This window comes from Schistocerca gregaria, chromosome X, assembly GCF_023897955.1.
Source record: "Schistocerca gregaria isolate iqSchGreg1 chromosome X, iqSchGreg1.2, whole genome shotgun sequence".
Taxonomy (NCBI): domain Eukaryota; kingdom Metazoa; phylum Arthropoda; class Insecta; order Orthoptera; family Acrididae; genus Schistocerca; species Schistocerca gregaria.
In genome coordinates this window covers 636,479,845-636,491,812 of record NC_064931.1, presented here as the reverse complement: position 1 = coordinate 636,491,812, position 11,968 = coordinate 636,479,845, and the positions used below count along the sequence as shown (strand labels likewise).

Sequence of the window (11,968 nt, the reverse complement as noted above, 5' to 3'; positions counted from 1 at the left end):
TCATCAGTAAAATCAATTCCTCTCTGTCCTGCTCCTGATCATTGTTTACAGAAGTGTCATCACTGTTATCCGCCTGCTATACTTCTTTACACTGTGTATACTTATCTTTATCCATTTTTAATCATTGCTTGAACTACATACATAATAATTCATACTGCTGAACCTTTCTCTTAACTGCTTTAACAAATTCGTGTCCCTGAGACCTTTATACTTCTTCCAAAAGAAACCTACCTATCTGTAAAATGTATAACTGTGCTTAACTGCATATGGACTCTTAGCTGCTGTAAAAGGTCCTGCCACCAGGCGCTACGTATATACCTACCACTACTATTGTAATTTAGTATTCTTTTACCTAAATAACATAAAAAACGTTTCTATATGTTGAGACGTATAATATACCCGAACACAACAAATAGTCTTGTTACGGGAAAAACCACCTTCAACCCTCTTACTAAAATTTTAGTTTCGTTTCCAAATAAAGTACACTATGGGAGGATAGTCCTGTTAATAGGAAAGTTAATCAATAGAGTTACCCTTTTTACAGGATTTGACGTGTGATGTGTCTAATGAATAAGTAAATCAGACTATCCAATTCTTTTCCTAAGATTTTACCCAGCGGTTAAACAGAAACGCAGTATGAATACTATTACACTGAAGCTACGACAACTCAGTCCCAAGTTCATTTAGTGTTTCAAAACATGTACTAATGGTCGTCAGCCTATCCAGGCAATGGAACAGTGAAGTACTGGAAAAGCAGATGTATGAATTTTGCCCACTTTCTTGCTACTGTTTAATTTGATTCTTCAAATAAATATTACTCCACGTAAATAATATTGATGCCGAAACTGGAATTTCTTTTTGACTACTACATCCTTATAAATTACGTTTTTAAAAGAGAAAAAGTCCAGTAGATAACTTCTAGGAAGCTAAAATAAATTTGGCCAGGGGGGACCTAAAAGCATTTTCTATAATAAACAAACTTAAACACTAAAATACTTAGACACTAAAGCACACAATTTTTATACTGAATATTTCACTTCAAGAAAACCTCTTTCTTGCTGGAATTTACTTTCAAAAAAAGCTATTATGATTTGAACTAACTCTGTATAGTGATTTACGAGATTCTGGTAACTTAGCTACACTCTGATTGAATTTCACGCAAGCAAACTTTTACTACAGCACGTTACAATAGTTAAGAAAACACAAAAACAATTTAAATGGTGGCTCTATATATTAACTTAGCACTTCATAAGTCTGTAAAATAGGATACTCGGATACATCAAACACCAGGAAGGAACCCTATATAGGTGTATGATTAGGATGAAATAACAAGGTGAATCACTTTCTTTAAAGTTCAAGAATGATTATTAAAACACCGTTTAAATTAATGGTTCACGCTGTAGAAAAGTAAATTTACTATGAAAAAAGAGTGTTATCTGGTGGCTGTAGGCTTGGGTGTGTTATGGCGGATACACTACCCACAGTACGGCCTGCAAGTCTCTTGCAGTATGTGCTTAATTTCTCTTCTTGGGGTCGTTCAGTTCTACATATAGTAGCCCAACAACTCGCAGCTATGCCGTAAGTGATTTTCAGTCTCCATCCGACGCATTTTGTGCGAATTTGCACGCAAAGCTTCTCCTGCTCGACAAAGATGTTGCCTCAATCACTGCTGCCTACCGACTGTGTGACTTACTTCCCGCCCTTGCCACCTTTTCCACTCCCCATAGCCACTTTAGTTTTAAACAAAAGCACACTGACTTTTATATAACATCTATTTCTTATGTTGTTGCTAAGAGTGACCATTTCTTAGGTTGTCAAATTTACATCAACATGAACAATTTATACACAAAAATATTTTAAATGCGTAAGGTCATCAGAAAATTATTTAACATAATAAACAATTCACTTACATTGTTCACATACAATGCAAAGAACTTCAGTATCCAGTATAGTACACTTTACTTTACATATACAGAAAATGTAGTACCAATATGTGAAAATTTTAAAGCAAAAAATTATGAAAAATTTAAGTGAACCATAAACAAATATTGTTATACATTCGCAAGTGGAATAGGATAGATGTGATAAGTTAAAGATTCCAGAAGTACCCTCCGCTACACACTTGGTGATCGTTCCTGCCTATGTAGGTCGGTGTAAACAAAACATTTTCGCATTCGGAGGAGAAAGTTGATGATTGTAATTTCTTGAGAAGATTCCGTCGCAACGAAAAACGCCTTTCTTTTAATGATGTCCATCCCAAATCCTGTATCATTTCTGTGACACTCTCTTCCATATTTCGCGATAATACAAAACGTGCTGCCTTTCTTTGAACTTTTTCGATGTACTCCGTCAGTCCTATCTGGTAATGATCCCACACAGTGCAGCAGTATTCTAAAAGAGGACGGACAAGTTAAGTGTAGGCGGTCTTCTTAGTAGACATGTTACATTTTCTAAGTGTCCTGCCAATAGAACGCAGTCTTGGTTAGCCTTCCCCACAACATTTTCTATGTGTTCCTTCCAATTTAAGTTGTTCGTAATTGTAATACCTCGGTATTTCGTTGAATTTATGGCTATGTATACCGCCTCTACATATCGGAAGCCTCTACTTAGGTATTTCGTTGAATTTATGGCTATGTATAACGCCTCTACATATCGGAAGTTCATTAAACTATGCGGGCTAGAGCAGGAATATTCCCAGATGTCCCACTATAAATTCCACATTTTTTCAACCTAAACTGGCTGAGGATAAAAATGTGTTGCATTACTTATTGAAAGCATCCCGAATGTTAGCACAAATAAGATAATTCTGAGTATTGCTTTAATTTGAAAGGTGCAAATCTCAGACAAATGACAGGAGCAGGAAGACAGCCAGGGAGGGACATACTTTTTATAGTTTGTCTCATAATCTGGCAGAAGATCGAGTAAAAAATGTAAATATTGTGTGACTATGGCCTCCCGTCGGGTAGACCGTTCGCCGGGCGCAAGTCTATCGATTTGACGCCACTTCGGAGACTTGGGTTATAAAATGATGATTATTGGGACAACACAACACCAACTCCCTGAGCGGAGAAAATCTCCGACCTAGTCGGGAATCGAACCCGAGCCTTTAGGCCTGACATTCTATCATGCTGACAACAACTTTTTGTTCGCTTAACTTTTTTTTTTCCTACATAGAGCAGCTAACCCTCTGACCGAGTGAGCGAGCACGCTGACCTACCGTGCAGGCTAGGCTACCGGGGACGGCCAGAAAATCGAGTGATTCTGATCGTATGTAAAGTATACCAGCCTAAAGACACAATCAGTAGCTTAACTCACAATTTTCTGAAATTTCGTCGCCAAAGAAGATGCAGTAAGTATTCCAGAATTCGAATCAAGAAGAGTTGCCACCATGAGTAATTTGGAAGCAGACACCGTCGGTGTAGCGAAAAAGCTTAAGACACTTAACAAAGGAAAGTCTTTCAGTCCAAACTGTAAAGCAGCTAGGTACCTTCCTGAGCATGTTGGTGAAATAGCTCGCTCGTTAGCCGAAGGTTGATACCTAAAAAATGGAAAGTTGCAAGGATCACATCCATGCACAACAAAGGAAATATAAGTAATATGTTGAATTATAGTTGTATATCACTGACAGTGATAGCAGGATTTTAATGCATGCAGTGTTCCAACATTATGAAATTCTTCGAAGGAAACGATCTTTTGACATATAACCACCACAAATTCAGAAAATATCGTTCTTGGGAAACACGCAGTAATGAGCGATGTCGACGGGTAATCTCAAGTTTATTCCGTATTTCTAAATGTCAACAGCACTTTTGACAGCGATCCTCACGAGTGGCTTCTAATCAAAGAGTGTGCCTATGGAGTATCGTCTCATTTGGACTTTATGGTTCTTCTGCAGAGACGGAATTTGTTGACATTTATGTGGAGCCCAAAACACGTCAGGTACTTGTTTTTTGCTTTCACGTTCACTGGCTTTACCATCCCTCAACCAAACTGCCGCTTTCAAATCTAATCTAAACCTCGGTCTAAGCTACAGATCAATCTATCACCCAACCAGGATTTTTTTTTCCTCCGGCTTCTTCACCAGCTCGCAACCAAAGTAACACATTCCATCATAACCTAGACCTCGCCTGTACAGCTTCAATCTGGTAAGGGTAAAATAAATGATCACAAAATGTGACTAGTTGCATTACTGAAAAACTAGTTCCTAGTAACACGTGTCGTACTCTACAACACGCTATGCTACAATGCTGTGCAGGGAACATTCTTATAGGGGACTACGCAAACTCGTCCTCGCTGATTTCTTCTAAGTTTATGGTATAGGCAAGGTTTGGCTAGGAATGTGTTATAGAAAACAGTATTTTTGATGCGGGTCAGCCACTTTTGTTAGTGTCACTTCCAGGCAGCAGTTGGTGCATCGGAAGGAATAGTAAATATCGGTAATGCGAGGGTTGTGGAATCGGGTCCCTATACGGGGACTTCCTTTTGTTTTCAATTTTTACGTTACTTACACTGCAAATAAACCGAAATTATGTTCAGTATATTGTATTTCTTAATATTTTCACAAAAGGCATAAAAAGAAAAGGCAAAGAAAATTTGGGATTGTAAATAAATTTCCAGGAAGAGATTACAAGGCGAGAACGAGAGTTTCGTATATATGTATAATTCTTTTACAGTTGATTTACAAGTGCTAGGGTGGTATTGTTAAAACAGGTAAAGCAGTAATTTTTCTCAGCATTTTCCATATGTTATTAGCACCGCCTTTTTAGAAGTACATGATTATTTTAATGTTTCTATAGAAAAACAAACTTGATTTACGTTTATGAGAGATTCGCACTCATCGCACAGTTTGGCAGCAAAGCACACATAACGCATCATTTCGCCAAATATTGTGGAGGATACGTTGTGATGGTGATGTACGATGGAATGTATTTTAACGAAATCTTCTCGGGAGTGTGATTTCTCCTTCTCTCTCGATAAGAACAGTTTTAAAGTTTTTGGTCAAATTTGGTCAAATTCTTTGTTTGACGATGAAAATGGATATCGCAGTGTTGCACTAGCGGAGTGCATATGGGGGGGGGGGGGGGGGGAGATGGTGGGGGGGGGAGATGGTGGGGGGGGGGGGAAGCACTTTAATACTGCACCATTTTCATCTTGAAAAATCTCGTCGTATGACTGTGGATTTGTTTGTCTACCACACGAGCCAATTAACAGGGAAAATAGTTCTCCTTCAAGTAGGGCTTCATCACGTCAGTTAATTTTTTTAATTTTTTATTTTGTGTTTTTTTACTTTTTTGTATAAGGTTGTTTTAAGTTTCCCAGATTTGGGCGCTGTAATAGCGAAATTGCTATGTTTAGCAACGTGCACATCCAATGTTTTTTTGAGTCCTGTAGCCAAAGAGCCAGTACTCCCTCCTAGACTTACGTAAGCTTTTGGCAATCGTTTTTCCAGAAAGGGTTATAGCATATTGCTCTGCTTAAGTGTGGGTGTTCATATTTCGGTTCTTTGATAGTGTAAGTAACGTAAAAATTTCAAAAATAGTTTCCACCGAGGGACTCGACACCACGATCCTCAGTTTGCTGTTCTACGAGGGTTGTCCAGAAAGTAAGTTCCGATCGGTTGCGAAATGGAAACCACTGGGAAAATCCGGTAACGCTTTGCACAGATGCGTTGGGCACGGATCTAGTATGCCCGTGGATCGCTCTTTTCGGTTTCGAGTGAACAGTGAGCACATAAAGATGCGTAGGGAATAGCGTCTCCCGCCAAGTATGAGGGCCTGGTTAGAGATTTCGCATGTGTCATGCAGCCCACATAACACAACTGTCGAGCAGTTCCTTCTTCATGCCAATCCTCGGCCGCACACTGCAGGGGCAATGAAGGCGCTCCTGCAGCGTTTCCGATGAGAAGTGCTTGATCACCCACAATACAGTCCGTAATTGGCTCCCCCTGAGTCTCATCTCTGCTCGCAAGAACCGCTGGCTATGAGGACAAAAATTTTCCACAGACAACGAGCTACAGACCAGTGCAGATAACTGGCCAAAAGCGCAGGCGGCTGCTTTCTATGACGAGGATATTGGATAGTTGATACAACACTACGACAAAACTCGAAGTAGGAGCGGCGTCTATGTAGAGAAGTAAGTGGAAGGTGTACCTAACTGTTGCAAATAAAACGTTTCTGGTTTTCACTGTGGTTTCCAATCCGCGAACGGTCGGAACTTACTTTCTGGTCAACTCTCGTATAATCGTTTCGCTGCGCCAACCGTTGCCTGGAAACTACGCTAACGTAAGTGGCTCATGCCACTTCCGGCCAGCGCGAAGAATGCCATTTTTTTCTAATTGCTTGGCCATCTGAATCTCCCACTTCTGTCACTTCCATTTCTGGCCAAGCCCTGGATATACGATAAATCTGGACGAAATCGGTGATGACGAATAGGTGCGGTTCCCTTGTTAGTGTGCCTGTATGCGATCTGCCAAAAGCTGCTTATTCCAGGCTCCGAAGGAGTAAACGGTCGTGTCTGTCCGCGCAAGAATGACAACCTCCTCAGTTGCGTGAATGGATTCACTATTCCCAGTCAGAAAGATCGCAGTTGGTAGCAAATGACGTTAAGGCTTCTAGTAAAGCCAATGTGACATCTAAGGCTCCTCAAGGAAGTATTATAAGCCCTCTACTTTTCTTGACCTATGTAAAGGATTTCGGAGGCAATCTGAGCTTTCCTTTAGAATGTTTGCAGACATTCTATCGTTTACGTTCTAGTAAAGTCGTCGGAAGATCAAAAGCAAATTGCCAGTTGGTTAGCGGGGCATTGCTTCACCTCGGACATGACAGTACGAACACAATGTATTTTCAAATAACTTCCGGGAATTCAGCCAGGTAACACTTTCAGCGACCGCCGATATTTCGGCGGGAGAACCCCGTGCCATTTTCAAGGTAAAGGCAGTTTGCCTTGAAAATGGCGGGGTGTTCTCCCGCCGAAATATTGGCCTTCGCTGAAAGTGTTAACAGGCTGAATTCCCGGAAGTTATTTGAAAGTTGTATACGCCAGGAGAAACTCAGGTCTCACACATTAATGTATTGCACTACGAGCGTATGACTGTTAATAATTCATTACTAAATCATCATTAATGTCGTACATTTTCATCTTTATACGAACTCCGCAAGCCACCGCAAGGTGCGTGGAGGAGGGAGCGTTGTACCACTACCAGTCATTTCCCTTCTTCTCAAAAATAGAGCGAGGGAAAAACAACTGTCTACGTACCTCTGTACAAGACTCAACATCTCTCATTTTATGTTCGTGGTCCTTACGCGAAATGTACATTGGAGACAGTATGGTCATTTTCCAGCCATCTTCAGATGCCGATTCTCTAAATTTTCTCAGTTAAGTTTCTAGAAAATAAAGTCGCGTTCCCTGCCGAAGCATCTCCGTAATAACTACGTGTTGATCGAACCTACTGGCAACAAATCCAGCAGTCCGCTTCTGATGTCCTTCGATGTCTTCCTTTAATCTGACCTTGTAGGATCGCAGACATGCTAGTGGTACTCAAGAATGGGTCGCGCTAAAGTTCTATATGCGGCCTCTTATACAGCTGATTTAATTGAACTGACTGTATCGAGAAGCACACTACTACATCTACATTTATACTCCGCAAGCCACCCAACGGTGTGTGGCGGAAGGGCACTTTACGTGCCACTGTCATTACCTCCCTTTTCTGTTCCAGTCGCGTATGGTTCGGGGGAAGAATGACTGTCTGAAAGCCTCCGTGCGCGCTCGAACCTCTCTAATTTTACATTCGTGATCTTCTCTGGAGGTATAAGTAGGGAGAAGCAATATATTCAATACCTCATCCAGAAACGCACCCTCTCGAACGCTGGCGAGCAAGCTACACCGCGATGAAGAGCGCCTTTCTTGCAGAGTCTGCCACTTGAGTTTGCTCAACATCTCAGTAACGCTATCACGCTTACCAAATAACCCTGTGACGAAACGCGCCGCTCTTCTTTGGATCTTCTCTATCGCTTCCGTCAACCTGATCTGGTACGGATCCCACACTGATGAGCAATACTCAAGTATAGGTCGAACGAGTGTTTTGTAAGCCACCTCCTTTGTTGATGGACTACATTTTCTAAGGACTCTCCCAATGAACCTCAACCTGGTAGCCGCCTTACAAACAATTAATTTCATATGATCATTCCACTTCAAATCGTTCCGCACGCATACTCCCAGATATTTTACAGAAGTAACTGCTACCAGCGATTGTTGCGCTATTATATAATCATACAATAAAGGATCCTACTTTCTATGTATTCAGAATACATTACATTTGTCTATGTTAAGGGTCAGTTGCCACTCCCTGCACCAAGTGCCTATCCGCTGCAGATCTTCCTGCATTTCGCTACAATTTTCTAACGCTCTATTCTAACATTACGGGATTGCTTTTCCTATTCACCCGCATTAACTTTCATTTTTCTACATGTGAGCTAGCTAATCTTATCTTATGAACGAAATGTTAGGTTAGGCAGCGAGTGGAGCCACATGTGGGGCTGTGTATGCGAATGGGAAGAGTGTCACTGATACGGGACGGGCACCCCTCTCCTCCCCTGCACTCGACGCGCGGTGATTTTGCAGAGTGCATGCGGGTGCGTCGCTCCGGGCCAGCAGCGTTCGAAACTGGCGCGAGGCAGCCGCCGGCTGCCGGCAGGCGGCAGCACTGCGGCGCTTGGCGCCCTGCCACAGCTCGGCGGCGCGGCTTGCATTCAGTTAGTCGTCGGAAGCCGAGCGGGCAGCTCGCGTCGTGTCATGCGCCCGCGCCCAGCGTACTCTGTGCTGCGCGCCGACGCTCATGTGTGATACCCGTGTCAGGAGCCACTGCGCTGGAATTCGCCGCCTCTGCGACCTGCTAGGATCCGGCCATTCTACGCGGAGCGTGTTACTGCGTCCGGTGAGTAACGGCTGCAGCCCCTACGAAACAACAGCGACCCCTCGCAGAAAGCGTCGCGGCTGCTTAGCTACTGCTCTGCACGCGCCACGGACGAGCCTGCTCACGATCTCGAAGCGAGCCATTCCTCTCCACTCTCTTCCGATCGCGGCACACTGACAGAACGTGAGTAGTGACTCCGACGGCGGCACGTGTTTTTTTTTTCGGACTAGATTTTATTAAACGTATATATACACTTGCCGGTGAACTAATACCTACTGGCGGAACTCAACTCGGAAATGTTTTTCACTGTACGACATTTCGATTTACGCGCGATGTTGCCTTGGCAGATATGTAATTAGCGTCCTTGTATACACAAAGATGACGTGTCGCAGCTCGATATTTTGGTGCGATACACAGGCAGTCTCCACCATCCAGCTTCTCTCTTCTTGCACTATGAGGATATTCTACCCCCGTCAGCGAGTCTGAAAGCCACACAATAAAGAGCATCGCTGAGAAAATTAGTCCGTACGACTACGATGTGAAACGAATCAAAAATATTGTGACGAAGCTATACTTCTGGCGTATTTGAAAAAGAAGGAAAGCAGAAGTGTGTTTTGTTGTGTGTAGGCGTGAGCGCGTGAGGCTGTCGGCGTGACAGTGGGTTTTGACATGGCGCGATGGCGGCGCTGGCCACGCTCGCTCCCCGCCACCTCCTCGCGTTTTTCAAGCCGTTCGCGCGCCCTTCCCTAACTATGCATTCCAGCGACGGATACCAGCCGATACGGACATCACTCGCACGCCACCACAGCCCTCGTATCATTCCATTTTGAGTTTAAACCCTACTGCGTCCAGCACACATCTCTTGCCCGAGCTAAGAGGCAGCAAACGCTGTTTATGCTCTGTTACTAGAGATTTTTCGGCGGCGTATTGTGAACGGTGGACGTACTACCTTAAGATTTCTTAAAGAATGATTGTCTTTTTAGAATAAAAAATCAGTTGTGCACCACAAATATTAATGATTGTATCTTCTGTTTACTGGTCTTCGCCGAGCAAGCGCCTTCTTAAGTTGCAGGAGAGGGCATACGTAGATCCCCAGTACTGCACATCCAGTTCCTTCGCTTATAGTTGTAGTGTAACTCCCAACGCTACGTTTCTGAGCGGTAGTGTATTTACTGCGTGCAGACATGAATAAGAGCACTGCATACCTTCAGCTAGCAGGTTGCGAATACTACAGTCTGGTAGGCTTTCTTTCTGTTTTAAGTACTTCGCTGCTCATAGCAATAGCGTTTAGCCGTGTATGCAGATATGAACCACCTTTTTTTCTTTTTTTTACTCAATGCAGTGTGCCATAATTACTTGGCGTATGTCTACACTATAGAGCGGGCGGAGCTGCATCTGTTGTGTCGGGTATTTATATGAATTTCAGTTCAACCTCTGGCTTTTATTTTACTACCTAAAGCTCTTTTAGTAGAGTAACATTTCCTTCCGTCATTAATTTTTTTCCCGAAGCCACACGATATGTGCAACGAGCAACATCTGTGAACTCCCTTCCATCTGCGTATTAGCTCAGAAGCCGCAACGAAACATTAGGAACAAAAAACAAAAACTGGCTTGTTATTAACATACTCAAAGCGTACTAGTGTAATTTGCAACTGTGGTCACAAACAATCGTAGCGTTTTCTGTTGATATTTGTAATTACGTTAAAGCCATGTTACACGATGCCACTCTTCCGACATTTCGAAAGCACAAACCTTTCAATCTACGATGCTATGTTACTAACATGAAAATACAATAAAAATGCTGGTTACTAGACGTATCTATCGAAGGCGTCGCTATAATCTCTTGATTTCGTGAATGTAAAGTCGGTTATTATACTGATCAGAAATATAAATATAATAGTTAACAATGCAGCGCTTGATTTTGTCCCATTAATGATCTTTAGCAATGGGACAAGTTTTCAATCAGTCTGCATTATGACAGAAAATAAAAATATCCAAACTACTTTATGTTATGCTTGATATGAAATTCTACCGTTTGTCGATACTTTTGTCGTCTAAAAGTGTTGTCTCAACACATTCAGATTTTTAAATTATTTTCCGTACTACAGATAGTTCCGAAATTACATGAATGAACAGATTCTTGACTGAATTAAAATAGCACATGTTCATGTTAGTCGTGCGTTGGTTTTTTTTTATTTTTATTTTTTTTACTGTTCTATTACTGGTTTTAGGCCGATGTGGCTTGTTTTCAGGGGGTAATGATTTTTAGTACAAGTTGTAGCGTGTGACAGAGCGAGAAGGCACATTGTGTCAGGAATGGATTTGTATTCGAGAGGAGCGGGTTCTGATCCTGCCATCCAGCTTTACGTTTCCGTGGTTTCCGTAAATCACCTCGGGCAAATTCCGGCATGGTTCCTTTGAAAACTACACGACCAGTTTCTTTGCACACCCATGTACAGTCAGAGAATGTGCTCCGTCGCTCATGCTTCGGCGCCAGTGGGACTTCAGACCATAATTATTCTTCCTTTCTGATGTTTGTCGTCCATACAGCACATCCCTATATGCAACGGAAGTGATCTAGTTTAGCATTTCAATTTATTGTTTATTTGCCAAATAAACTTACAAGCGTTGAAAATTTTCTGAGACAATGCTGAACGAGAGTAGTTTCCGCTAATGCACAAATTACGAGGCTCGTTCAGAAATTAAAGAACGTAACTAAATAAAGAGGACATATGGCAACACAATACTTTATTTATAAGATTGTAGTGCCTTACGCTGTTTGTCAGTGTAGTCGCCAGAGGTGTCAAGGCACTTATTGTAATGAGAGACCAATTTTTCCATTTACAAGTTATACTCCGCGCCCGCCAAAGACCTGAGCCAGGATATCACTGCTTGTTTGAGGTCTTCATTGTTTGCAGATTTCTTTCCACCCAAAAATTTCTTCAGGTTCGGTAATAAGTCAAAATAGATTGGTGTCAAGTCAGGGCTGTAAAGGGGAGGGGGGGGGGGGGGGGTCCAAAAATTTTCCACTTAAGACGCTGAAGTTCTTGCTGTGTT

General features: G+C 42.3%; 1 protein-coding gene across 1 annotated transcript in view; it reads left to right on the top strand.

Annotated features, from left to right (window-relative positions):
• The first annotated feature begins 8,743 nt into the window (after positions 1-8,743).
• The window catches only part of LOC126299622 (plexin-B), a 1,140,690-nt gene continuing 1,137,465 nt past the window's right edge, over positions 8,744-11,968 (top strand). Inside the window, exon 1 of the mRNA XM_049991664.1 lies at positions 8,744-8,932. Coding sequence (XP_049847621.1) covers positions 8,834-8,932 — 99 coding nt within the window. The 5' untranslated portion in view covers positions 8,744-8,833. The remainder of the gene's footprint in view (positions 8,933-11,968) is intronic.